Here is a 25,469-nt window from a genome sequence, read left to right on the forward strand (position 1 = left end):
CAAGACTCCGTCTCAAAAAAAAAAAAAAAAAAAAGGAGTGAAGTACTGATACATGCTACAACATGGATGAACCATGAAAACATTTGGCTAAGTGAAAGAGATCAGACACAAAAGGCCAGATATTGTGTTATTTCATTCATATAAAATCTCTAGGATAGTCGAATCCATAGAAACAGAAAGTGGATTCGTGGTTGCCAGGGGCTGGGGAAAGGAGTCATGGGGAGTGACTGGTTCGTGGGCATGAGGTTTCCTTTGGAGATGATGAAAATCTTGTGGAATTAATGGTGATGGTTGCATAGCATCGTGAATGTACCAAATGCTACTGAATTGTGTGTACTTTAAATGGTTGAAGTGGTAAATTTCATGTGATGTGTGTTTTGCCACAAATTTGTACAAAAGGAACTCCAGGTATTCTCCAGCCCTGAGATGCAAGGTATATTCTGTTTCTCAGGTGGGAAGCAAACCTGTGTGGCGTGTGTACCCCAGGGTCCCCCAGCCAGAGATGATTCTCCTGCATGGCTCTCCTGCATGGCTAAGAGCACTGAGCTGGAGCTGAACCCCAGAGCTTGGCCTCACTCTTTTAGGAATAGGACAACCAGAGGTTGCTGGAAACCTCCCCTAGTGGAGAAACAAGCCCTGCTTCCTGGAGAAACCAGGGCTGGGCCCAGCTTCTGTAGAGAGGCAGAGCAGCACTGGGCGGGGGAGTATGTGCCCAGCTGGAAAATTGCGGTGCGTCTTGTCTTAAATATAATATTAAATCGGCACCTTTAATTAGTACACTTAGAAAAGGTCACTAGCAATTACCTGGGACACAAAGAAGGCATGAGCAGGCAAGAGCCCGTGAGGAAGCTGAAAAGGACCATTTTGAGCAGCACATAATTGAGGGGAAAATGGATAAAAGTCCAGGAAATTACAGGGTGGGTGACAGCAGCTGATGGCCCCATCCCTGTCCTGCCCAGCGCCCCACTTCTTCGGAGGACCTGAGTGTCAGGCCTGAGAGAGTCATCTGGGATATTGGACCCAGTCGTGCAACCTTGGCTGGAAGGCCAGGATGGTCTTCCCAGAATCCCCTTGGCCAGCTGGGAGCTTGGCCCCAGATCCCCCACCTGGGCTGGGCCCTGAGGTACAGCAGGTGAGGACTGCAGTCCAGGGGGCTGCAGGCTGCCGTGGACTCATTGTTGCACCTGGACAAGTAAGGCGCTTATGGGCCTCAGTTTCCCCATCTAGAATCTGCCCAAGCCTTTGAGAAGTAACTCAGTGTTTCTCAAACTTTGCCACTAGAGAATATCTGAGAGCAATGGAAAGGAAGTCCATACTCCTAGAAGTCAGGGGAGGCTAGAAACTCATTTATGGCTTTAGGTTATATCTTTACAAATAAATTAAACATAAATAAATTAGGCTGGGCATGGTGACTTGCACATGTAATCCCAGCACTTTGATAGGCCAAGATGGGCAGATCACTTGAGGTCAGGAGTTCAATATCAGGCTGGCCAACATGGTGAAACCCTATCTCTACTAAAACTACAAAAAATTAGCTGGGCATGGTGGCAGATGCCTGTAATCCCAGCTACTGGGGAGGCTGAGGCAGGAGAATCACTTGAACCTGGGAGGTGGAGGTTGCAGTGAGCCGAGATCGTGCCACTTGCACTCCAGCCCGGGTGACAGAGCGAGACCTTGTCTCCAAAAAAAAATTAATTAATTAATCAGTCAAATGCTGCCCCCAGTGTCTTCCCATTTGTTTTAGTATAAAACACTTATTTGTCATCGGGCAATGCAAATGCTTTGGAAAGATGTGCTTGGTTTATCTGTGGCTTTCACATACTTCCTCTTACACTATCTAGAAAGAGCAATGAACTGGGAATCTGGGAGTTTGGAAACCTGGATTTGAATCCTGCTTTTGTGGCTCACCATTGTACTTTGGACAACTTGTTAAATGCCTTCAGCTTTTCCAACTCTGAAATGGGAGGGTTGGGCTCTGAAGATGTTCCACGATTTTACTCCTCCATCTCACCTTCTCCCATCACCTTGGATGCTGCCGTTTCCTGCTATGCTGTTCTGCTGCCTGACCTTGGAGAAGCTGCTTCGCCTCTCTGAGCCTCAGCTTCCTAATCTGCAAAATGGGTAGAATAACAACTACCAAATGGACTTGCTGGGAGGATTTAATGAGAGAATCCACATGAATGGACCTTGTGTCTGGCATACCGTAAGAGCCCAGTGAATGCCCAATGTCTTCATTTTCCAAATCTTGGGCTACCTGTTAGGATCTGATAGATCATGTCCATGAAGTCCTGAATCTTGAGTTTACATATTGAGTGTTGAGATGTCTGTGCTGTGGAAACAAATGTAGACTCTGAGCCCCAACTGCCTGGGATGTGGATTCCAGCTCTGCCATTTGCTGACCGTGAGGCCATGGTAATCACCTCATCACTCTTTGTTGCCTAATCCGTTAAATGGGGAGAATCGCATTATGGACTGAATTAGCGCGTGGAAATAGCTCAGCTTAGGCCTGGCTTACGATTTGGGCTCAAAAATGTTAGCTAGCATCATGTTAGAACTGTTCTAGAAGTTCTTTTCTAGATAAAATTCCAAGAATTTGGAATCCTTTCTTTCTATCTAGCTTGATTTTCAGAGCTATCTGGTAAATATGAGAGTCAGTATTTGGGGCAGGTGGTGTCTGTCTTGTTTTATAGGGGAAACTGAAACCTGGAAATAAGTGATTTGCCTAAGGTCATGGCTCTAATCTGCTCACCCCTTTGAGAATCAGATGAAGACTATAGACACTGTCTTCGGAAAATGACGCACTGTACACTCATAACATTTTGTGTACCGTTCCAGTGAGTTTAAGGACCTCCTGAAGCTAAGGAGACCAACCATCCCAGTTTGCCTGGGGCTTCCTGGTTTTAGCACATGTGCTGGGAAATGCTTCAGTCCTGGGCAAAGCAGGGCAGTTGGTGACCCTACCTGAAAGTTACACAGGGGAGCTATGAGCCCCAGGAGAAGATGCCCTTTTCTTCTTAGGGAGGGTATAAGCCAGGCATCCTGAAGCCTAGGCACCCTCAGGCCAGGGCTTTGCTTTCTGGTAAGGGATGACACCTGCCTCTCAATCCCCTTCTTGAGGATGGAAACTAGACCTTGTCACCTAGTTCTAGACAGGAGTTCCTTGAGGCTGAGCTACATCTTCTTAACCTCTGCACACTCCAGTGCTCATCATAAGGCCAGCACCTGGTCACTCTTGAATAAATGCCAAAAGATTTTGCAAAGTATTCTGAATTAGGAAAGGCACTTCCATTTGCAAAAGACAGAAGTCAAACTAAACTGACTTAGGCCAAAGAAAAGGTGGCAAGGGTGATTATTAGCTCATATAGCTGGAAAGTCCAGAGGGTGGAGCTAATATCAGGCACAGCTGGTGGCAGACCCTCAGAAAGCCATCAGGAATCTGTCTCTCCATACATCATCTGCCTCTGTTTTCCTCCTTGTGTGTTTCATTCTCAGGCTCTTCTTGTGTGGTGCCAAAGATGGCTGCCCACAGTGCCAATGAGCAACCCCCATGAAAGAGAGCTCCTCTCTCCCAGTAGTTCCAGCAAAAGCCCCAGGGCTGGCTTTGATTGGCTAGTTTGGGTCACATGCTCATCCCTGAACCAATCATCATGACCAGGGAAATGGCACGTTCTGATTGGCTAGCACTGACTTATGTGCTCATCTTGGAACATAGGACTTGAAATATTGGGGGCCTGTCCTCATCTGAGCCACTTGGAGAAGGAGGTCTTCAAATTAAAATCAGAGAAAGGGGGGCAGGCTGAAGTCACAACTGTGTTTTACACACCCAGAACATGGTGAGTGATGGTCCCCTGATACCATCATGACGCACTGTGAAAAGTGGACCAGGGCAGAGGTGGAGTACCTGGGTCAGAGCCCACAGATGCGCTGGGGCCTTATGATGATCCGTGGCCTGCTGGAGGGTTGCTGAGTGGCCACTCCCTGCTGAGAGTTCAGCCACCTGGGCAAGGTAGGAAGGCATAAACCTGACCTCCCATATTTTCCCTCTGCTCTCTCTTTTGGCTACTCCAGGTTCTTCTGTGACCCAGTTGCTGGCCCGAGACATGGACAATGACCCCCTGGTGTTTGGCGTGTCTGGGGAGGAGGCCTCTCGCTTCTTTGCAGTGGAGCCTGACACCGGCGTGGTGTGGCTCCGGCAGCCACTGGACAGAGAGGTATGACTTGCTCATGCCCCTGCCCCAGTTCTCTCCTGGGGAGAGGAGGAGACTCTGGGGGAAGGATGGCCCACCATCTTTTGGAGTCTTCCTCTAAGACTCCATTCTGACGCTGAAGTGGCATCTTTCTGCCTGAATGGTATTCCTCTTCAAGGGCCAATGCTGGTGTCTGAACTTAGGGTTGGCATGGGTAGTTAGAGGTGTCTCCAAGCAAGCAGCTACATTGGAGAGGCAAGAAGAACAGTGACCCTGGGTTCATCCCTTGTAGAATGGGGCTCCATGGAGGGTACAAGTTTACCCCTACCCCAAGTAAATATTCCCCCAATATCCAGAGAAGCAGGAATTGATGGCATGGTAGCCCTTAGCAAGTTAAGGTAAAGGTGTGAACACATCCCCAACCCTTACCCTCTTCTTGTGTTTGAGGAAGGAACCATAGAGGTGTGTAGTGACTTGCTCAGTGTCACACAGCATCTTAGAGGCAGAGCCATGACTGGCACCCGGGATGCTTGACTTCTGTCTTTTATTGCTCTCTTAAATAAGGATCCATATTCCACACTGCTTCCCTAACCCAAAGGGCAATGCTAGTATTTTAGGGAAGCCTTTGGATGCCTGGTTCCAAGCAAGCTCCTAGGGCAATCCTGGAGCCCCTCCTGCCCCATTTAGGGCCCAGGACCCAGGACGCAGGATCTCAGCGCTGACTAACTTCCCCCCTCCCTCTTTCACTTTTCTTTCAGACCAAGTCAGAGTTCACCGTGGAGTTCTCTGTCAGCGACCACCAGGGGGTGAGTGTCCCCTGGGACCCGAAAGGCATGTTCCTGGGGGTCACAGGATTTCTGGGCCCCTAGGGTGGAAGAGGCCAGAGTCAGGTGGCAGTGCTAATTGCCTGCCTTTCTCTTGCCAGGTGATCACACGGAAGGTGAACATCCAGGTCGGGGATGTGAATGACAACGCACCCACATTTCACAATCAGCCCTACAGCGTCCGCATCCCTGAGGTAGGAGCCACTGGGGTCGCCCTTGGGGGTATCGAAGACCTGCTGCTCCCCAGACCACCAGGATGTACGTGAAGAGTCAGGTGGGGAGAGCAGCTCTGGCTCTTCTGCCCAGACCGCAGCCCAGGTGCCAACTCTGGGCAGGTTGGTGAACATGCTGGTACCCTGGGGATCGGGGCCCAGCCTGGGGTTGGGAAGAGCAGTTGGGCCGGTAGGTTGGGAGCCTCATGCTGGAGGCTGAACCCCACACCTCCAACTGGAGTCAATGGTGGAACAAGAGTTGGGAGAAGCAGGTGTTGCACCCTCTTTCCTTCCACTCATATCCAAATATGGGCCTTGGGCAGGGTGGGTGGGCAGGCCTAACACCAGACCTTCCTGCTTTGGCCAGAATCAGGTCCCTCCAGGGCTCAGGGAGCATACAGTTCTAGGAAGGGGCTTTTCCTAGCCCCACACTCTCCACCATGGTCTCCCAGGCCCCTGTACTGTGTACTCTGAGTATGTTTGCATGAGTCCATGCGTGTAAAATCAAGCCATTGCTGGTAATTGAGAAGTACAAATTATTGCATTACAAACGGTTCGTTAATAAGCTGGCTGCCAGCTCCTGATGGCACCAGGGTTTCCCACTGCTTGCAGCCCCTCGCCTGGGTGGCTGATGGCAGTCTTATGGTCTGGCAGTTAGTGATTCAAAGACTCTGAAGCGGGAGGGTAAAGGGCTTCTCGCTGGGTGTCCCTTGGGCCTGCCCTGGGGTTTTGGGCTGGGGTGTGGCAGTGAAGGGTTGGGATGGGAACAATGGGAGATAGAACCCTCTGGAAAGGCACGTTGGCACCATGTCATTTGAGTTCTACCCCCTTGGTCCAGTGAGTGATCAGGGAGTAAAAAGTCTTGAGAGAATATCATGATCAGTTCATGGATGAGACTGGGCATGGGAAAGTGACTTGCCCAAGGTCACATGGCTTTAACTTCGAGCCTCCTGGCTTCCAGGGCAGGCTTAGCCTGCCTCAAGGGTGACGAGATCTTGCTCATACACCCCACTCCCTGGCCTCTGTTCCTGAGCTGTGAGCCAAGGGTCCTATGCTGGCACCAGATGGAAGAGAGGACAGATGTGCAGGTGGGGATGCAGCGGAGACACCATGCCCTTCACCTGCCTGGGGCGGGAGAGAACTGGGGAGCCCGCAGTCCTAAACATGGGAGCACGGTGCCCTGAGCTGTGGCCAGTGTGCCCAGGGACTGCAGCTTGGCTCCTGCTCTCTCTCATTTGGAAGTCTCCCTAATTTAATTAAGGGTCTCTACGTGCCAGCCTGCACTCCGGGCCTGGGCTCAGAAACCAAGGGCATGGCTCAGAGTTAATGAGCCTTGGACCCATTGCTCAGCTGCCATCCTGGCAGGCATGGCTGCCCTCTGTCTTCCCTCTCATAGGGCAGCAGGGAGCCGCACTGGCAAGGGGACGAGGGGTCACATCCCTCCTCTCCCGCCCTTGGGCTGCGGGCCAGCCTTTTTCTCTCTCCTGCTTCAGGAGATGTGACTTCCAACACTCGGCCCTATTGGAATCCCCTGGGATTCTCCAAAGGCCTGTGCCTCCAAGGAGAGAGTCTCTTCAGTCATTCATTCATTTATTTAACAAATATTTATTGAATGTCTGCTGTGGGCTTGGCTCTGAGCCAGGCTGTCATTGTGCAGAGACCTGGGAGGCCGCAGGAATGTGGAATGACAGGAGTTAGAACTAGAGGCAGGAGACCCTGGGTCCAGCCCCTGCTCTGTTCCCAGCTTGGTGGGTGTGTTTGGGCATGTCACTTCACCTCTTTGTGCCACAGCCCTCCTTATCTAATGAAAACAAAGGGCAGGTGGATACAGTGGACTGCCTGATACCCCTCTCACAAGGAGAGGGCAGGCTGAGGGGCCAGCTGCGAAGGACACACCGTCCATGGGGGAAGGCCCATGTGGTTTACTTGCTCATGTGTAAACATCCCCGGTTGCTTTAGTGGCCTGATACTCGATGCCCTGCTTGGGGCTGCTCAGTGTGGCCAGTGGGGATGTGGTATCAGCTGGACGGAAGCCTGGCCACTCCTGATCTGAGGCATCTTGGCATTGACCAGCCCTGGCCTGGTGTGGTCACCTGAGCTGGAACCTAGCTGCCTGGCTCTGACCGCAGCTGGAGTACCAGCCCAGAGTCTACTGGCCCCTGGCCCGGAAATGAGCCCAGGATTTCCTGCCTGCATTCAGGTCACCCTGGAAACCCCAGGCCCCTGCTCTTTAGGGTGTGATTCAGCAGCAAAGGACCCTGCAGATGTGAACAGGGTGAGGATGCAAGCCAGAGAAATGGGGTAGGGGAGCACTGCAGACCCTGTTAGGCGTGAATGCCAGGGTCTGCCAGGGTGATCAGAGAAATCTCAGCAGGCTTCCTGGAGGAGGTGGGTTTCCAGCAGAGTCTGGCTGAGGTAAGCAGTGGTTGCTCTTGTGCTGTTTCGTAGGAAGAGAGAAACTGGAGTCAGGACACCTGGGTTCTAGTCTGCTGGCTTCAGGCCCTATAGCTTTCAAACTAGGGAGTTGAACCCAGCCCCTTCCAGGGCTGACATCACATGATCAGAGGACGAAACCCAGCAGGAGAAGCTCCTTCCCATCCTTCAGCACCTTATTGTTCTTCGAAGGATGGCGGAGAAGCTCTGGTGGCCGCCTCCATCCATTCAATTCCTCTCTTGGCCATCTCAGCCATCTAGGGTCCTAATAATGATGGAGACTATTGTGTGCAGAACCCAGGGATTGGCACAGGGAGTAAGGTACAGGGTGGCAAATCCAGGTCTATCTAAGGAAGAGCTTCCTAATAATAAGACTGCCCACACACACCCATGCACACACAGTCTGTGCCCCTGCCTTGCTGAGAATGTGTTGAGCTCCCCATCCCTGGAGTTATGCAAGCAGAAGTAGGAGGACCACTTCTCTCCAGCCATCTAGCACTGCGTGTTGGGGAAGTGATGAGTCAGAGGGTCCCAAACATGCCCCAGCAGAATTTCCCAGGGGACCGGTTAGGAAGCATATTCCCGCCCCCTGCAATTGTGAATCAGTAGGCTGGGGAGAGATAGCCCAGGAAGCTGCATTTTTAACAAATTCTTCTGGTAATGGTGAGAACAGCCAGGTCTGGGGAGCCTTGGAGGATCCCACTAGAGGTTTTCTGAGAGGTGCTGAGGGCAGCCCATCTTGGCTGTGAACTTTCAACCCCTCCATGGCTGCCTGGAGACGTGGCCCACCTGGACCCAAGTCCTCAGGCCAGGAAAAGCAGGGAATGGGAGGCAGTTCAAGACCAGGTATTGCCCCGCTGCCTGCCTCTCCTGGGCCCCCACTCCCTCTGAAAGCTTCTGCCGGGTCCAGCCCCCAGCTCAGGAGAAGCCGGGCAGGTGTGTGTTTGGGTTTGTTTGTTCTGGTTCCCCTCCTGCCCACCCCACTCCCCTCACTAAGCTGTTCTCCATGTAATTATCCATTTTATCAGGGTGAAAGGCCTGGCAATTCACTTGTTGAAGTCCTAACGAGGTAGCGTAGATGCTTTCAAGTCCGTAAAGAAAAGGGAAATCCTGCTAGAATTGGCAACTTAATTCACCAAGCCAGCCTCGACAGACCTCATTAAGTCCCCATGTATTCATTTCAAGCTAATGGCTGTCATGCTGACTGCTGTTTGATTTGCTGTAATAGACTTTTATGGCATTCCAATTTGCTCAAACGTGTTTGCCTGTGTCTGTGCCCAGCGGTGCTGCTCCAGTACCTCCGTTAGGGACGCGTACCTGCCTCACTGACCTTCAGCACTGCCCCCTCCCTGATCCTCCCAGGGCCACCCCCTCAGCCCTCCAGGGTGCCCCAGGGAGGTGACCCTGGTGCTGGGGTGTTTAGGCAGGAAGATGGATGTGAGGTTAGAAGTCAGGTGGTGCCAGGTGACTCACTGGGTCGGGGAATCTGGAAGACCTGCTGGAGTCTCAGAGATGGCTGTGTCCTTGAAGTTCTGACAAGTTCAGCCTTCTTAGCTGGGCAGTCTAGGCCTTTATCCATCTAGCATCAACCTACCTTTCCCAACTTATTTTTCAGTATTCTCTTCTGCTATTCCTTCATATGAACTCTCCTGTCAGCCATACAGCCAATTCAATGGCAGTGGATACATGTCTGTTTCTCTCTCTCTCTCTCTCTCTCTCTAACACACACACACGCACACATTGTACTTTTCTAACTAGTACTGGAGTTCAGCCTAACTCAACTCTGCCTGTCCTTCAAAGCCCACATCTCACCTACATGCTAGGATCTGACCTTTTTTTTTTTTTTTTTAATGAACACAACAAACATTTGTTGAACAGCTACTGAGCAGGATCAGGGATTCTGAGCTGACTTGGGCATGCAGGGTAGGAAAAAGATGCTACCATTTGCCAGCCATGTGACTTTAGACAAGTGACTTAACCTCTCTGGATTTCAGCTTTCTTATCTGTAAGATGAGCAACAATATCTGTCTTGCAGGATTGCTGTGAGAGAATGTAGCTAGGAAAAGTCCTTAGCACAGCCTGTGGCTCATGGTATGTTCAATAAAAGGCTGGTGATTAAGACCAAGATCTTTGTCCTTGGTGAAGGCAATTTTACTAAGAGAAAGATAAGTGAATGTCTAACTACATCTAAATGTATTAAATGCCACGGTAGCTTTGTATGTGCACAGTGTATTGTGAACAGCGTGGTCTGTACATGGGGGCTATTTGTTTGGGGCCTTAGAGGCTGAGTAGGAGTTTGTTAGAGAAAGAGACTATGGTGTCTATGAATATCATTCACTTTCTGGGATCCTATAGCTTATTTTCATATATTGGAATTTCCCAGAGGATAGTCATCTCTGATCTATGATTAGAGACACTGCTGAGGAGGGACAGTGGCTAGGTGGGTGTGTGTCCTTTGCAGGTCTCCACTGTTACCTCACGGAAATAAAGCTGGGCTGGAAGTGAGCCTCTGGGTCCCTGCCCAGGTCTCTGTGACAGGTGCTGCACAGATCCTTCTCCAATGGCCTCAGGTGACCAGCTTGAGGCAGGGATGAGGCTACTGTGGGGAAGGGCTAGAGCTGGGGTGAGATCCTGGGAGCCTGAGAGATGGAGGGTCCTCGCCTGAGCCTCAGTGCTGGCTGGGATCAGGGTCAGAGCCAAAGCCATGCCTCCTGGCCCTGGGCCCCACTAACCTGAACCACCTCTCAATGTCCCTTAACAAGGATGAAAGCTGCTCATTCCCTGTACCTCCTTACTAGAGATGGGAAGGCGGAGAGAAGGGTATCCCTGAATGCCATTTGTCAATGAGATCAAATACATAATTTATTTCTCTAGTGACAGTAATAATAAATTTATTGTTGTTGTTGGTTTCCTGTGCGCCCAACACTGTTTTCTGCATTGGATCTCAGGGAGCCCTCACAACCACCTCCTGGGGCAGCCGCTCCTGTCATTCCCATCTTCCTGAGACAGACACTGAAGTAGGACAGTTACATGGCATGCCCAAAGCTAGTCAAGGGATGGAGCCAGGATTAGGAGGCAGGCCTGGGGTGGCACGACTTTTTGACAAGTAGCTTCACTTCTACCTGCAAAGTAGAAATAATGATACCTGCCTTGCAAACATCACAGTGAGGATTAAAGTAAATGAGATCACTCACATAGAGTGCTCAGCCCAGGCCCAGGATAAGTGCGTGCTCAGGAAATGGTTGTGGCTGTTGTTTGCATGTCCATCTCTCCCACCAGACTAAGCAAAGACTGAGCTTGGTCATCTGTGCATCCTCAGCACCCTGCCCTGGGCCTGGCATATGGACCGTGCTCGGTGTCTTGAGTGAATGGAATTCACAAATGCAGACAGACATGCGGCAACCTCTGCCTCTTGGGTGGTGTGAGGACAAAAGGAGCATTTACATGAAGTGCTTTGCCTTGGCCAGCTGGTCTACCAAGGTGAGGGCTTCCTTATTGTGCATGGGCCAGGGCTGGGTGAAGAGCGATGAGGCCTGGCACTGAACTGGCAAGGGCACTTTCACATGTGCCCTGTACCCCACTTTCCTCCCAGGCACTGAAAGCATCCTTGCTCTCTGCTGGTCCCACTAGTTCCTGGATCTCAGCCCTGTCATCCTGTGTGCTTTGGCATGTGAGGAGCCCTGGAGTGGTGGCCAGACAGGGCCCAGAGTGTGCAGAGTTGGATTTGGTCCAAGAGGCCAACTTATTAGCACCCACCGCAGCCAGCAGCAGTGCCCCAGCTACCTTCCCGCATGGCATGCCTGTCAGATGCTGAATTATTTATAAACTGCATCCTCAGGTTGCAGCAAGAGGCTGGCGGGGAAGGTTCGAGGGGGCTCCCGCTGGCTTGTGCCTGCCGTGGCCCCCGAGGTGACAACTCCACTCATGAGCGTGTCATCTCCCACGCTAGGAGAGACAGCCTCTCGACAGGCCATATTAATTTATACCTTGGGGCCACGGGCCTTGGCGGCCCCTCTGCATCTATAACCATGCACCTATTGATCTGGGAGACGGAGACCAATAACTCATCTCAGGGGCTCTGGACTCCTGCAGGCCACAGCCAGAGTGGGTTTTTCTGGCTGAGCGGCAGCACCAGACGATGTCTCTATGGCCCTCGGCGACCACCCTGAGGTGCCTGCCCCTTCCCTGGTCTGTCCCCTCTGTCAGCACAGTGACCCATGCCTGGAGCCCTGCTCTCTCACAGCAGACAGACGCCATCGCCTGCGGCAGCCAGGACAGCACTCTGGGCTTGTAGTGGTGAATCGACATATGCTTGTGGGCAGAGCAGCAGGGCTTCCTACACAGTCCTAAGGGGTGTGTGTGTGTGTGTGTGTGTGTGTGTGTGTATGTTTGTGTTCTTATTTAAATAATATCATCTTCTGTGTCTCCCAGTGTTTTCATTATCTTTCATTTGTCCTCACAACAACTCTGTAAGTTAGGGGCGAATTATTCTTTCCATCTTATAGATGAGAGAAACTGAGGCCAAGACAAATTCACTGAGTTCTCCAAGTCCCCCAGAATCAGATAGGCCTGCAGCATCTTCCATCCTGTGTCCTGCCTCCCAGAGGGTCTTTTGAACTCATTCTCACCTTCCAGCATCTTTGCATGTATTGTTTTGCAATTTGCCATGGCCCGCTTTTGACTTGCCATAAGTTGGAGGGGTCAGGCCCTGATCCATCCCTGGCTGGGGGAAGCGACAGGGAACTCTGGGCCTCTTGCCCAGGCTCAGGGGGTCCAATGGAGAAAGTGCGCTCAGAGCCCACTGCTGGCTCTGTGCAGTGAGGACCATCCCTGCTGGGCATCACCTTGTAGCTCAGGACCCAGCCATGGTCATAGTGACACCCCTTCCTTGCGGCCTGCAGTGTTAGTGTGCCTCAGAGCCACCTCCATGATTTCAGTCATCAGCTGTGCACACAGCATTGTTTGTGAGAAGCAGGGGATGACCCCCTTCCCCTGCCCACACACACACAGGCTGAATGCCAGCCTGCTCCCCTTGCCTGCAGGGAAGATTCAACATTTTCTGCCACCTCCTTCTGGTTCTTAGGTGCCAAGGAGGGAGTCAATGGAGTCCCACAAAACCAGGACCCCGAGCTCGGCCCAGCCACACACTCGGAGGCTGCTTGCTTCCTCCTCCACACAGTGGGGTGAAGCCAAGGACCCCTCGTCCCTCATGTCCCCTGTAACACTACCTGCTTCCATGCCCTTTGGGGGCGTGGTCAAGGCTGTGGGCGTCTTCCAACACCCTCAGCACTAGGAAAGAGGACAGCACGGGAGCAGGAGATAGAGGCAGCCCAGCTGTAATTAAAATTATTATTTCGTTTTAATGGTAATAATGTTCTTCATTACATCGGTTTCCTCGCCGATTCTAGCTGGGAGTCTTTGGGGGCCCATATAATTCTATTGCAATGATGCGGGACCCTCTGCCATGAATACGAAGCAGGCGGACTGTGCGGAGCCCAGCTCTCAAGCATTAGGGATTCTATTGCACGCACCGGGACACCTTTTATTGTGCCCCCCGCCCTTTAAATAAAGAACCTCTAAATGGAAGGAGATGATAGCTGCCTGCTAGTTCTGCTGCAGTGTTGGGCTGTCAGCCTCGCACACCAAGTCCAGCTGCCATCTTTCAGCTCCTTTCTTTAAAATGGTCTCATTGCCCCCGTGGTAGGGCCTGTTGGAGGGAGGGTACAGGGTCTTCTGCCTGTATGCCTTTTCCTCCAGGCAGTGGGGCACCCCAAGTGGGGGGCAAACTTAGGAAACCAAGGGTCTAGAAAGGCCCCACCTCTGGTCAAGGGCAGCTTTGTATCATGAGAACCTGTGTTCATCTGTGACATGGGGACCAGACTTCTACTGCATTGTGATGGGGCCGTGCACATGTGAGCTCTAACTGCATACTGGGAGGCCATAAGCAAGATATTAGCCTCTCTGAGCCTCAGTTTTTTCATCTGTAAAATAGGGATACACTGAGTTGTAAAAGTTTAATGAGAGCACGTGTATGAATCACCGCACACATAGGTTGTACTTGGTAGTTGATGGGTATTACCTTTTTCTCTTTTTTTTTTGAGACAGGGTCTCACTCTGTCACCCAGGCTGGAGTGCAGGGGCATGGCATGATCACAGCTCACTGCAGCCTCAACCTCCTTTGTTCAAGTGATCCTCCCACATCAGCCTCCTGAGTAGCTGTGACTACAGGCACGTACCAACATGCCTAGCTAATTTTTGTATTTTTTTTTTGTAGAGACAGGGTCTCACCATGCTGCCCAAGCTGGCCTCAAACTCCTGGGTCCAGGCAGCCTGCCTGCTGCAGCTTCCTAAAGTGCTGGGATCATGGGCATGAGCCCTCTCTCCTGGCCTGAAGAGTATTACCATTGTTATGAAAAGCTCTGAGAACCTCAGGAAAGTTGCCTGAAAGCCCGAGGAGCTCGACAGATGGACTCATCCCCGTAGACTGATTGGCTGAAGTCAGGGCACTGGTGGTCAGGAAACTGACGTTCCAGTGGCAGTCAGGAAGTGTGTGGGAAACATAAACGAAGACATGGCAAGGGAAAAAAATGAAAGAGTCACCAAGAAACAGCTGGTGATAGGCCTAGAATGTTCCATGTAGACTCTGAAAATAGCACAGGGTGACCCTGGAGGTGACTTAATCTAGCCGCACACGCCGTGGGCAAGCAACACACTGAGTAAGGGTGAAGGATCTGCCCAGGGTCACCCCGCAATTAGTGGCAAAGCACAGGCCATCAAAGGTGGCTGGGGAAAATTCTCAGGAACTGGCTTCCAGAACCTATCAAACGGAGCCCAGCCCTGGGCCAGAGGCACAGCACTGCTTTCCCAAGTAAGGCCTGAGTGTCCAGAGCAGGGCTGGGATGAGGGTGCTCCCCTCTGGGCAGCTCTCCAAACCCCATGAGCAGTGGGCCTGGACTGCCTTCTTGATGCAGGTCACAGGTGTCCACAGGTGTCTGATCGGCCACCAGCATGCTGCTATTGTTCTTCCTGTTTCTGGGGGCTCTAGGGTTTTTATCTTGGTCCCTTCACTTATCCTAACAAGTTCGAGTATTGTCCGAACAGCCTGGGGACAGGCCTGGCAGCCCCTGTGACATGGAGGCCCACCACACAATGGGCTTGTTTTGATGTGTGTGCAGGCTGCCTGACCCACCTTGTTTTCTACCAGGAGGGGGAAAATGAGAGAGCGCAAGCTTTGAGTTGATGGAATTATTATAATTTCTCTGATTCCTTAGCAGCCTTTAATTACTTAGCAACTTTGTGGTGTTGGTTGGAAGCTGTGAGGGCTGGGCTCTCCCTCTTTATAATAACCTTAAGTGGAAGCCGCCTGTCCATTATTAAAAAGCCTGCGCTTCTCTCCAGATGAGATAATGCCACCGAGAGATGTCACCCAGGGCGTAATCACTAGATACAATGTAATCATCCCTACTCACTGTCTTCATCATCGATCAGCCAGCCCACCTCCCAGGCACAGGGCACTGCCAGCCCCAGAGAGCCCAGTGCCCACTCACGTCCTTGCCGCAGAGGCTCAGGGTGGTCCCCTCTCCCAATCCTGCTCCCAAGAGAGGGAAATGGTGTGGGAGGCCTTTTGCCACTGACCCCTTCCGATCCCTGCACCTCCCAGTCTGAGCCCACGCCTCCCACCATTGCCGACACAAACCCTCCATTTCAGAAATCCATCCCATCCGTGTGAGGCTTTGAGCCCCTGGTGTTCCTGTCATTCCTATCCTCAATACCAAGTGATCACTTTCCTGCCAGCCAGCCTTTGTTCCTGCTGCGCCCTCCCATGAAATGCTGCCATCCAAGCCCACAGCACCATCTTCCTTCCTGCCATGAGCCAAGCCCAACACTTGCTTCCTCAGAGCCATCCCGTGGGAGAGATAGGGAGGTTGGTCCTTTATCCCCATTTTACAGAAAAGCAAGCCAAGTGCTAGTGATGTCAGAGCACATATCCCCTTCAGAAACCGCTGCTGAGCACTGACCTCAGGCTCTTCACTTAGTCCTCTCTCCTCTGGATTTGGAGGCCCAAGTCTCTGTTCCTTGTACCCACCCATCTGAGCTTCTAAACCCCCCTCCCAGGTGGGCCCTCTGCTTCTTGACCTTGGCCCAGCCTTTCCTTCCTGGGGTGGCCCCTGGCCCCCCACCTGCAGACAGCAGAGGTCGTCTGCCTGTGCACAGTAAGACAGGTGCAGCTCAGCCCGGAGTCTTGGGCGAGTCACCTCACTTCCAGGGCTCGGCTGCTCCTCTGAAATGGGACTGCTCGACCTGGGCCTGTCCACTCCATGCTGTCTGGAGCCTCATGCCAGTGGCATGAATTAATTCCTGGAGTAATTTTTCTGGCAGGTCCCCACAAGCTTACACAGGTTTTGTTTTGTCTTATTTTTTGAGGAAATGTATTACTTAAGCTTACACATGGAGAAGCGAGCACTCATAAATATTCAGCTTTGAGTGATTGCAAAGTGAATGCATTTGTATAACTGCACCCGGATGGAGAAGCAGAGCCTCGCCAGCATCTAGAGATCCCACTGTGCCTCTCCCTGTCCCTCTCCCTTCCCCTAAAGGTAGCCACTGCCCTGGCTTCTAACCCCGTGGCTTGCTTTTGCCCATTGTCATTTTATTATGTCCATTCCAGTGGGTTTCTGTTATCATGTAGGCCCCTGGGAACAGGCAGCCAGCTTCCGCTTGGGAGCCACTCCCCACACTGGTTAGGAGTACTGTATTAGGAGTACCGGCCAGGCGCGGTGGCTCAAGCCTGTAATCCCAGCACTTTGGGAGGCCGAGACGGGCGGATCACGAGGTCAGGAGATTGAGACCATCCTGGCTAACACAGTGAAACCCTGTCTCTACTAAAAAATACAAAAAGCTAGCCAGGCGACATGGCGGGTGCCTGTAGTCCCAGCTACTCGGGAGGCTGAGGCAGGAGAATGGTGTAAACCCAGGCATCGGAGCTTGCAGTGAGCCGAGATTGCGCCACTGCACTCCAGCCTGGGCAACAGAACAAGACTCCATCTCAAAAAATAAATAAACAAATAAAATAAAGGAGTACCACAGGCGAGTTTGAATCCTCTTACCACTTACATCTGTGTGTCACTGGGAAGCTTACTGTCTCTGATCAAATGTGTGTGGTGCTGACACAAGGTCACCACTGTGCAGGTGACATGGGACAGTCCGCCTATACATTGCATGCACCGGGGGAGCTAACCCCTGTGGTCATTACCTTGAGACACTGTCTCTCCCTCATCCAGGGTCATCTTTCAGGTGGATACGGAACTGCCTAGGCACTGGGATAAGAGGCTGGATGGGTGAAGGGGAATCCCAGGGAGGTGAATGGGATGGGGGAAAGTTGGATTGAGAGGAAGGAGAAGGGAAAAAAGGAGAGGGGTCTTTTCCCCTCATACTGTCTCCTTCCATCCTCAGTGTAGTCCTTCCAGTTGGTAAGAAAGGTGTGATTCTCTCCATGTTAGAGCTGGGGAAAAACACCCAGAGAGGTTAAGTGACTTGTCCAAGATCACACAGCTTGTCTCAGAGCTTATTGCTCTTGTCTGCCCCCCAAAGCAAGCCCAGATGCATTTAACCCCCAGAGTAGCCACTCAGGGTTTGGGGTTTACTGCCCAACTGCTGCCTTTAGAGGAGCCGGCCCTGAGATGAGCAGGTGGAAGCAGGGAGGGTGTTTGGTTAAGGGAGGGATTCATGTGAGATGACCTTTATTGTGTTCCAGCACCTTCAGCCTCCCACAAAGCTGCTGTTCATATCAGCAACCCAATCTCAGTCCTGCATGGGAAAACACAAAAATCTTTAAAGGCTTCTTAGCGGCTTGAACTGATTGTTTTTTTCCTTTCCTGGTCAAGGCTGGGGCAGGGCCAGGGCAATAGGAGAAGAATAATAAATTCTTCTAAAGCATTGTCTTTCTCCTCACCTCCCCCAAACCATCAGATCCCTCAAACTCAGGGACTACCAAACCTTAGAAAAAATATTCCGCCCAACACAGCCCAAAAGATGGAGATGGAGGGAAATGCAATAGCAGCTATTGGGGTGGAAAGCTCTAAATGGTGTGGAAGTAATGCCTAAAGTGTGCTGGCGATTACAGACATTTCCACAGAGCCACACTCGGGAGGCATGGGTCGGCGTCAGCAGCCAGGGGAAAATAAATAAATAAGTGAGCAAGCCTCGGAGATCCCGTTTAACCATTGCCGTGCAGAAGGGAGGGATGGGGCAGGTCACTGGTGAGGGGTAGGAGGAGGCTCATTCATGTATTCTCCATCCATCCATCTATTCATTCAAATGTATTGAGTCCCTGAGACGTGCCAGGGATGTTGCAGAAACCTTTCTGTGGTGCTCTGAGACTGACAACCAGAAGCCCAGAAGGCTGGCAGGGTCTCATCCCGGCCCCCTCTCCAGCCTCCCCTTAAACATTCCTTCCCCTGCTCTTCTGTATTCCTGCACCTCCACTTTTTTGGTGGTCCCCAAGGGTACTATGCCACAGGGCCTTTCCACCTCCCTGAAACAAATCACCCTCCCCGTTTTTCATGAGCTCCCAACTTCCCCTGGGATCTTCCATTCCTGATTCATCTCTCCTCCCAATGCAGAAAGATTCTTCTGTTCTTGGGCTTTCAGAGCACCAGAGCTCCTATAGCTTTGACCTTGGGGTGTAATTACTCACTTATATGCAGGACTATTTGATCACTGTTAGCTTCTCACAGGTGACTGTGAGCTCTGTGAAAGCAGGGGCAGGGACATGTGGCTTTCCACCGTGGATGGACCCCTCAGGGCCTGGCACCCAGTGGGGACTCCGTGGATTTGTTGCATGATGCAGTCCCTGCCCTCAGGGAGCTTCCTCCTCCTCCTCTGTAGCCCATATCCTTTAAGAGAGAAATTCCATGAACCAGCCCTCAGTGTGCTCTCTTTCAAGACCCATGCTGAAGGTAGCTCAGAAGTGCGGTCCGAACTCCCTGCCAGGCCATGGGAGAAGGGCCGAGTCTGGCCTCATCAGAGTCAAAGACAGCTGGTGGCAAAATGAGGATACCTCACTCAGGGCTACTGGAGGAAATCGTGTCATCTAATGGGGCTGGAGCATGGTAGGCAGAGTAACGCCCCCTTGCCCACCAAAGAGGGCCATGTCCAAATTCCTGGAACCTGTGACTGTGCGACCTCATGTGGAAAAGGGGATTTTGTGGTTAAAGGCCTAGAGATAGCTTATCTCTGTGAGGCCCCTGTAATCACCATGGTACTTCTAAGAAGGAGATAGGAGGGTCAGAGGAGAAGACATGACAGTGGATGCAGAGCTGAGTGGGGGGGATCTGAGGTTGTTATGCTGCTGGCTTTGAGGATGGAGGAAGAGGACAGGAGCCAAAGAATGTGAATGTCCTCTAGAAGCTGAAAAAGGGAAGGAAACAGATTTCCCTTGGAGCCTCCAGAAGGAATGCAGCCTGTGACACCTGGATTTTATTTTCTTTTACTCTTTACTTATTTACTTTTTGAGACAGTCTTACTCTGTCATCCAGGCTCTAGTGCAGTCTCAGCTCACTGCAACCTCTGCTTCCTGGGTTCAAGTGATTCTGCTGCCTCAGCCTCCTGAGTGGCTGGGATTACAGGCGTGCACCACCATACCCAGCTAATTTTTGGATTTTTAGTAGAGACTGTGTTTCACCATGTTGGCCAGGTGGCCTTGAACACCTGACCTCGAGTGATCTGCCCACCTCGGCCTCCCAAAGTGCTGGAATTATAAGCGTGAGCCACTGTGCCCAGCCGACACCTGGATTTTAGCCCCCTGAGGCCCGTGTTGGACTTCTGACCTTCAGAACTATAAGGTGATAAATCTGTGTTGTTTTAAGCCACTAAGTGTGGAGTAACTTGTTACAGCAGCCACAGGAAACTGATGCAGAGTGCTTTGGAGGCAGGGCAGTGGGGCATGCATTCTAAAGTGCACCCCTGCAGCACCCCCAGGCTCTGCCTCCCTTGCTTCTCTGTGGCCCTTCAGGCAGGAGGATGGAAGCAGGTTGTCTGCACAACAGTGGGAGGTTGGTGGTTGTTGGGAACAATCCACGAGGGCCAGCCGTGAGCAGAGCATCCGGGACTGGGGAGGGCAGCTGCCTGGGAAGGGGCCCCATGGAAGCCAGGAGGGGTGGAATGGGAGAGTCCAGGAGCCCAGAGCTGTTAGCTGCCGGCAGGAACCCATGCCGTAGGTGTGGAGAGAGGGAGAGCTGGCAGGTACGGGGTGCTGGGGGTGCCACGTCCAACAAGTGGCCACCACGCTGCTGGGACACCACAGAGGAGGCTTCCGCAGGGGCCTGAGCATCCGTGACCCTCCTGGGAAACCTGGCTTCTTGGCAGCAGCCCAGAAACCAGAGAAAGAGGAGTCCCTGCTTGGTTTGCTACAGCAGAGTGGGAGAAGCATGCTGGAGTGTTGCTTCCATGTGCCGACCCCACCCTCATTCATTCATTCATCTACTCACTCACCAAACATTGCCTGAGGGCCTGCTGGGTGCCAAGCCCATGCTTGGTGCCGGGGATACAAGAGGCATGAGACCTGGTCCCTGGCCTCCAGCAGATAGATCCTGGCTGAAAGCCTTCACCCGTAGCAACAGGATGCAAGACCCAGTGCTTGAGGACCCAGAAAGCCATCAGCAAAAGCTTGGCCCTCTGCATCACTGAGGGGTGGAGCAGAGGGTTCACCCATCCCAGCTTTGGTGCTACAAGAAAGCCGGGCCCTGCCCTGGTTCCCAAGCCCCTGGTCCTCCTGTGGCATGTATCGAGCACATCTTCCTCCAGGTGGTAGAATTGGGTCAGATGAGCTTCAGATGAGCCTGGCAAAGTGGCTGTCCCTGTCCTGTCCCACCCCTGCACTTGCCCCCACTGCAGCATCCAGCGCTCACCTGCTGTTCTCCACATGGGCCCGGGAGGCAGGAAGCAGGGACTGCCTGGGTCCGAGGTGAGAAGAGGGACCTCCCCTGTTTCTGAGCTCTCTACCTGCTTCTCTATTTCTGAGGTGGGTGGAGGCCTCAAAAGATGCAAAAGGGCTGCCTGAAGTTAGGGGCCTGAAGGAGGAAGGGGCAGGGCACAGGCCCAGCATGGGTTCAGATAGACCATTCCCTGCACGGTCCTCCTTCTCCAGTTTCTGCTTATACCGCGTGTCTGACACCTCAGACCTCTTAGTCGCAAGCTCCAGGATTCACAAATGATAAAAAATGGGTCTGCATCTTATCATTTCCTTGAACTTCTAAAGCCCAGTGGTACTGTACGGAGGGGAAACGCTGAACAGCAATAATAATAACGATCATGGAGACCGCACGCATTACTCAGGTGCTTTTTATAACCAATCTGTGGCCAAGGCATTGGGATTCTCCCCCTTTTAAAAATGAGGAAGCTCCCAGCACTTTGGGAGGCCGAGGCAGGTGAATTACAAGGTCAGGAGATCAAGACCATCCTGGCTAACATGGTGAAACCCCGTCTCTACTAAAAATACAAAAAAATTTGCTGGGCATGGTGGCGGGCGCCTGTAGTTCCAGCTTCTTGGAGGCTGAGGCAGAAGAATGGTGTGAACCCGAGAGGCGGAGCTTGCAGTGAGCCGAGATAGCGCCACTGCACTCCAACCTGGGCGTCAGTGCGAGACTCCATCTCAAAAAAATAAAATAAAAAAAATAAGGAAGCTGGGGCTCAGAGAGGCTATCTTGCCCATGTCACAGAGCAGAGATGGGATGTGGACTCTGTTAGTCGCCCCCTTCGCCCCTTACCATGCTGTGCTTCTGTTGACCAAGGGCTGGGCTGCAGAGGTGTTTATTCTCAAATGTCGGGTGCATGTGGCCAGGGTTCTCAGAGAATCCAGCAGATGACAGACCATTGTGAGAGTGGTGTGGGCTCGTAGGGCAGGATGCCTGCGCTGTGGCACCTTGCAGTCTTCCTGAGGTCTCCCGCCACCCCTCTCTCTCCAGCCCCACCCTAGTGCCCTAGGTCAGTATAGGACAGAGTAGGGTGGGGATGCCAGACACCTCTCTCAGTCTTAGAGAGCCAGGCTGGGCAGCTTGTTCCTGGAGAGACAGCCTCCCGCCCCTGCACAGGGCACGCACGCGTGCACACACCTCAGCTGCCACAGCTGCCCTGCCTCCTTCTGTCCCGGGTGTCTCCCTCACGGGTCAATGCCCCCAAGTGCTAAATCATGAGCAAATCGGCCACAGCCAGCGGGAGGCCAGCAGGACACAGGGAGGGGATGCTGCCATCAAGGCCATTAGCACTGAGTTGGCCAGGTCGATGCAGCACAGCTGATTGGAAGAGAGCAGCCCAGCCTCCTCCTCTGGGCCCTGTGTGTAGCCCTCCGAAGTGTGACATGGGATGGGACACTGTGGGATGTGTGTGCTGTCTGATCATTCACTGGGCACGCACAGTTCATGGCCTGGATGCTTGGTTTTGTCTCCACGTGAGAACAATGTCCACATGGGGACAGCTTCTCCCATGCCTGGGGTGGTTTAGAGGTATTCCATCTTGAAGGTAGCGGAGAAGCAAGACCAGGGCACCAGGAGTTAGCCAGGCCTGGGTATGAATTCTGACCCTGCACAAGTGATTTCGCCTCTCTGAGCTTCAGTTTTTCTCATGTGTAATGGGGACCATTGCAAACCTTATAAGGCTTCTGCAATGCACATGAAGCGCTTAGGAACATGACTTTCCTTCCGCAGGAGACCCTTGCACATCACTTCCAGCATAGGAGAGGAGAGACCAGCTTGCATCCACCTGGACCCTTTTGGCTGGAGCAGATCTCGTCTCCCTGGTCCCCATGGCTGAACTGGGATGCTTCCATGTGCTTGAGGGCCTCTCATCTCGTCTCTCTGGGCCTCAGTTTACCCATCTGTGCAGTGGGGTTAATAACCTTGGCTCTGGCTAGCTTCCTGGCTGGTCAGTGTTATAAGAAACACATGTGCCAAAGGGTGTGTAATGACGTGGAAACCAAGAGTCCAGCTCCCCAGGCCGTGGCCTGGCTGAATAATGCCATTATGCCATGGCACTGAGAAGGGTCTGGTAGCATTCCTGTGCCCAGGAAGAGAAGACAGGGCTACTGTGACAAGAAAGACCATCCTGCGGTATGTCACTCCACCTCCAGGCCTCTTGGGACTTGGGTCTTGGTGTTCTCTCCCTAAAGAAAGTCATGGGTCAATCAAATTCTAACCGTTAATGTAGAGGCAGGGCATATGTTGGTAAATTGAAGCCCAGGACCTCAGTGCCCCCTCGGCCTGGCCAGTGCCTTGGGACAGGTCCCTTCCCATAACTCCCCCACGGAGCTGAGCAGTGACTGTCAGGCAGGCAGGCCCGTCCCTTCTGCACGGCTGGCCTTGCAGCCGGCCTGCGGCAGACACGGCTTTTTTGTTTTTGGTTAAAAAGCCTCATTGGAGCGTTATGATATTGGAATGTGAAGGGTAATTGAGCTGAAAGCTATTCTCTTCCTGCGACCAGCGCGATAGGAGTGATTGAGGTGCCTGGGCCTCTGCAGCAGCCTGGGAATCCTGATGAAAGGTCTGTGTAGAGATGGGGGTCTATTGGCAAGGAGTAGAGCCAGGCCCCCATAACCCTGTTCCCCACCCTGGGGGCCCAAGCCTGCCCTGCAACATACTCCCCTGGGACTCTGAGCTGCCAGGCCTCCGCCCACCTGGGGCAGATAGCCAAAGCCCCCACAGGCTGGGGATGTGGGAGGGTCCCTGATGATAGGTCTTTGAGCAGGTGGACGGGGCACTGCACTAAAACCAGCAGAACAGGCTGTTTCCTGCGTCCCCAAGCCCCCTGCTCACTGCTTTGTCTTTGGTTAGCACACGTCTGTTTCCCCTGTTCTATGGGAGGGTCTCTCTCTCTCTCTACTTTGAGTCTCTCTTCTCCCCTGTTCTACTCCACCTCTGCCAGTATTTGGACAACCCCAGTGTCTTCTCAGCCATATTTTAACACACACATGAGTCAGCTGAGCATTTGTTAAAATGTGGACCCTGATTCAGTAGCTCTGGGTGAGGCCTGAGACTCTGTTTCCACCAAGATCCCAGGCAATACCAGTGCTGCTGGTCCTCCCACCTCGCTTTGAAGGTTCTAGGAAGCAGCCAGGGCCATGGGCCAAGCAAGAGTGACCCAGATGTTCAACACAGGACTCAGCTGGGAGGGACCCACCCAGGGTGACAACAGCCAGTTCAACAGCCAGTTCTGGAGCAGGGCGGCCCTCTGGGGTCGTGCATGTAGTGCCCTGTACGGGGAGGAGAGCGCTGGTGAGATGCAGCCCAGCACTGTTCACTGCTCAGGAAGCTGCGTATCCTGGAGCGGGGTGGCCTTGTCTGGAGGAAGGAGCATGCTTTTCTCCGCACGGAGGGGCCATTTGCTCATGGAGCTGTGCACTCATAGGGCAGAGTCCACTCTGAAGGGTATGTTTTTCTGTGTTGTCACAAAAGCACCAGATGGCATGCTTCTGCATACCCCTATTCCTCCCTCCATCACACATCCTTCCGATCTCAGAACATCTAGCAGAATATGGAAATCAAGGAGAAGGGAAACTAGAGTGTATCACACTCATACTTCAAGACTGTCTCTCCCTTACTCACCCCCAGCTCCACCTGGCTAGGTGGCTCCAGGCCACTTGAGCCCTACAAGCCCAAGAAACAGGCCCTTTCCTGCCTCCCACCTCCTCCTCACCCGCTGAACTCAGCTGGAAGGGTTAAGCTAGGACAGGCCTCTCTCACCCAGCCTGGGGTGAGAACAGGTCTGCTGCAAGGAGAAGGTGTCCTTAAGGAAACAGACTCTGACCCACCCCAGCCTGCAGCTTACCCCTTCTCCCCTAGCATATGCACGCACACACACACATACACACACACACACACACACTCCCCAAACTCTGTCTCTGCCTGGCCGGTTATTAATTGCCATGCGGGCTGAGCTGAATGGGTCCCATTAATATGTGCTTCAGCAGCTCCTAGGAGCCTGGGCTGGTGCTGGGATGCCACAGCTTATCTCTGTCAGCCAGGCTTTCCTTACACAGGACTCCACTGGCATATAACAAGCCCTCCTTGGGGCCTCTGGACCCATCGGCCAGGCTGGGTGAGGAGAGAGAGGCCCACCTCTCCTGGCTCTGTCTGGCCAGCTCAGGCCTGCCTCTCACACTGCCAGTGCCCACAGTGGGGCCTCTCGGCAGCCAGAGTCACAGTCCCAGGACAGGTGAATAGACCTCTGTAGACTGCCAAGCCGTTCTCCACCCCCGCCTGGCCTAAAGCACCCCCTTTCCACTCTGTGTTGTTTGCCGAGGACCGCAGGGACTGTGCTGTCATTCTTGTTGCCTGGCTGGCATGGCTTTGGGGGGCAGGTGTGAGGCTGGGTCTCTCGAGGTCTTACAGGTGAGCAGAGCTATCACATCTTTCTCCCTCTTTCCCAAGCACATACCATTCCGACAGCCTCTCATCTCACATGTCCCCAACAAGGGTTGGCATTCACAGCCTTCGTGACCATCAGAAGAGGGAGGAGTCGGAACGCTCACCTCCCCAACCTTCTGTCCGACCAATGCACAGGGTCCTGTGCACAGTTCATCCTTACTGAACGTGTCCCATGGGCCAGAAACTGTGCTCAGCACTTTCTAGGCATGGTTTCATTCTTCAACCACCTTGGAGGAAGGCTCATTCAGTCTTCGTATCACGCAGATGAAAAAGCAGAGACCCAGAATGTGACTGCCCCCGGTCACACAGCTGGCCAGCAGACCCTAGAATATGCATGACACATAGAGAACCTGTTTGAACACCTTGCTTTGGCATGAGGCTCTTGGCTTTGTGGCA

The 25,469-nt window shown here is 52.7% G+C and overlaps 1 protein-coding gene and 1 long non-coding RNA gene across 2 annotated transcripts in view; one reads left to right on the forward strand and one right to left on the reverse strand.

The window, feature by feature from the left end:
- CDH23 (cadherin-related 23) overlaps positions 1-25,469 on the forward strand; it is a 296,198-nt gene that overhangs the window by 66,289 nt on the left and 204,440 nt on the right. Inside the window, 3 exon segments of the mRNA XM_011927642.1 lie at positions 4,069-4,211; positions 4,946-4,993; positions 5,113-5,205. Of these exon segments, the coding sequence (XP_011783032.1) occupies positions 4,069-4,211; positions 4,946-4,993; positions 5,113-5,205 (284 nt within the window).
- On the reverse strand, positions 2,144-5,915 carry LOC105501624. Its single transcript, XR_001000215.1, has 3 exons — positions 5,772-5,915; positions 3,902-3,997; positions 2,144-2,329 (listed from the first exon to the last, which is right to left on the reverse strand). It is a non-coding gene; the product is annotated as an uncharacterized LOC105501624 (long non-coding RNA).

This window comes from Colobus angolensis, unplaced genomic scaffold (assembly GCF_000951035.1).
Source record: "Colobus angolensis palliatus isolate OR3802 unplaced genomic scaffold, Cang.pa_1.0 Scaffold12, whole genome shotgun sequence".
In the NCBI taxonomy this organism is placed as follows: domain Eukaryota; kingdom Metazoa; phylum Chordata; class Mammalia; order Primates; family Cercopithecidae; genus Colobus; species Colobus angolensis.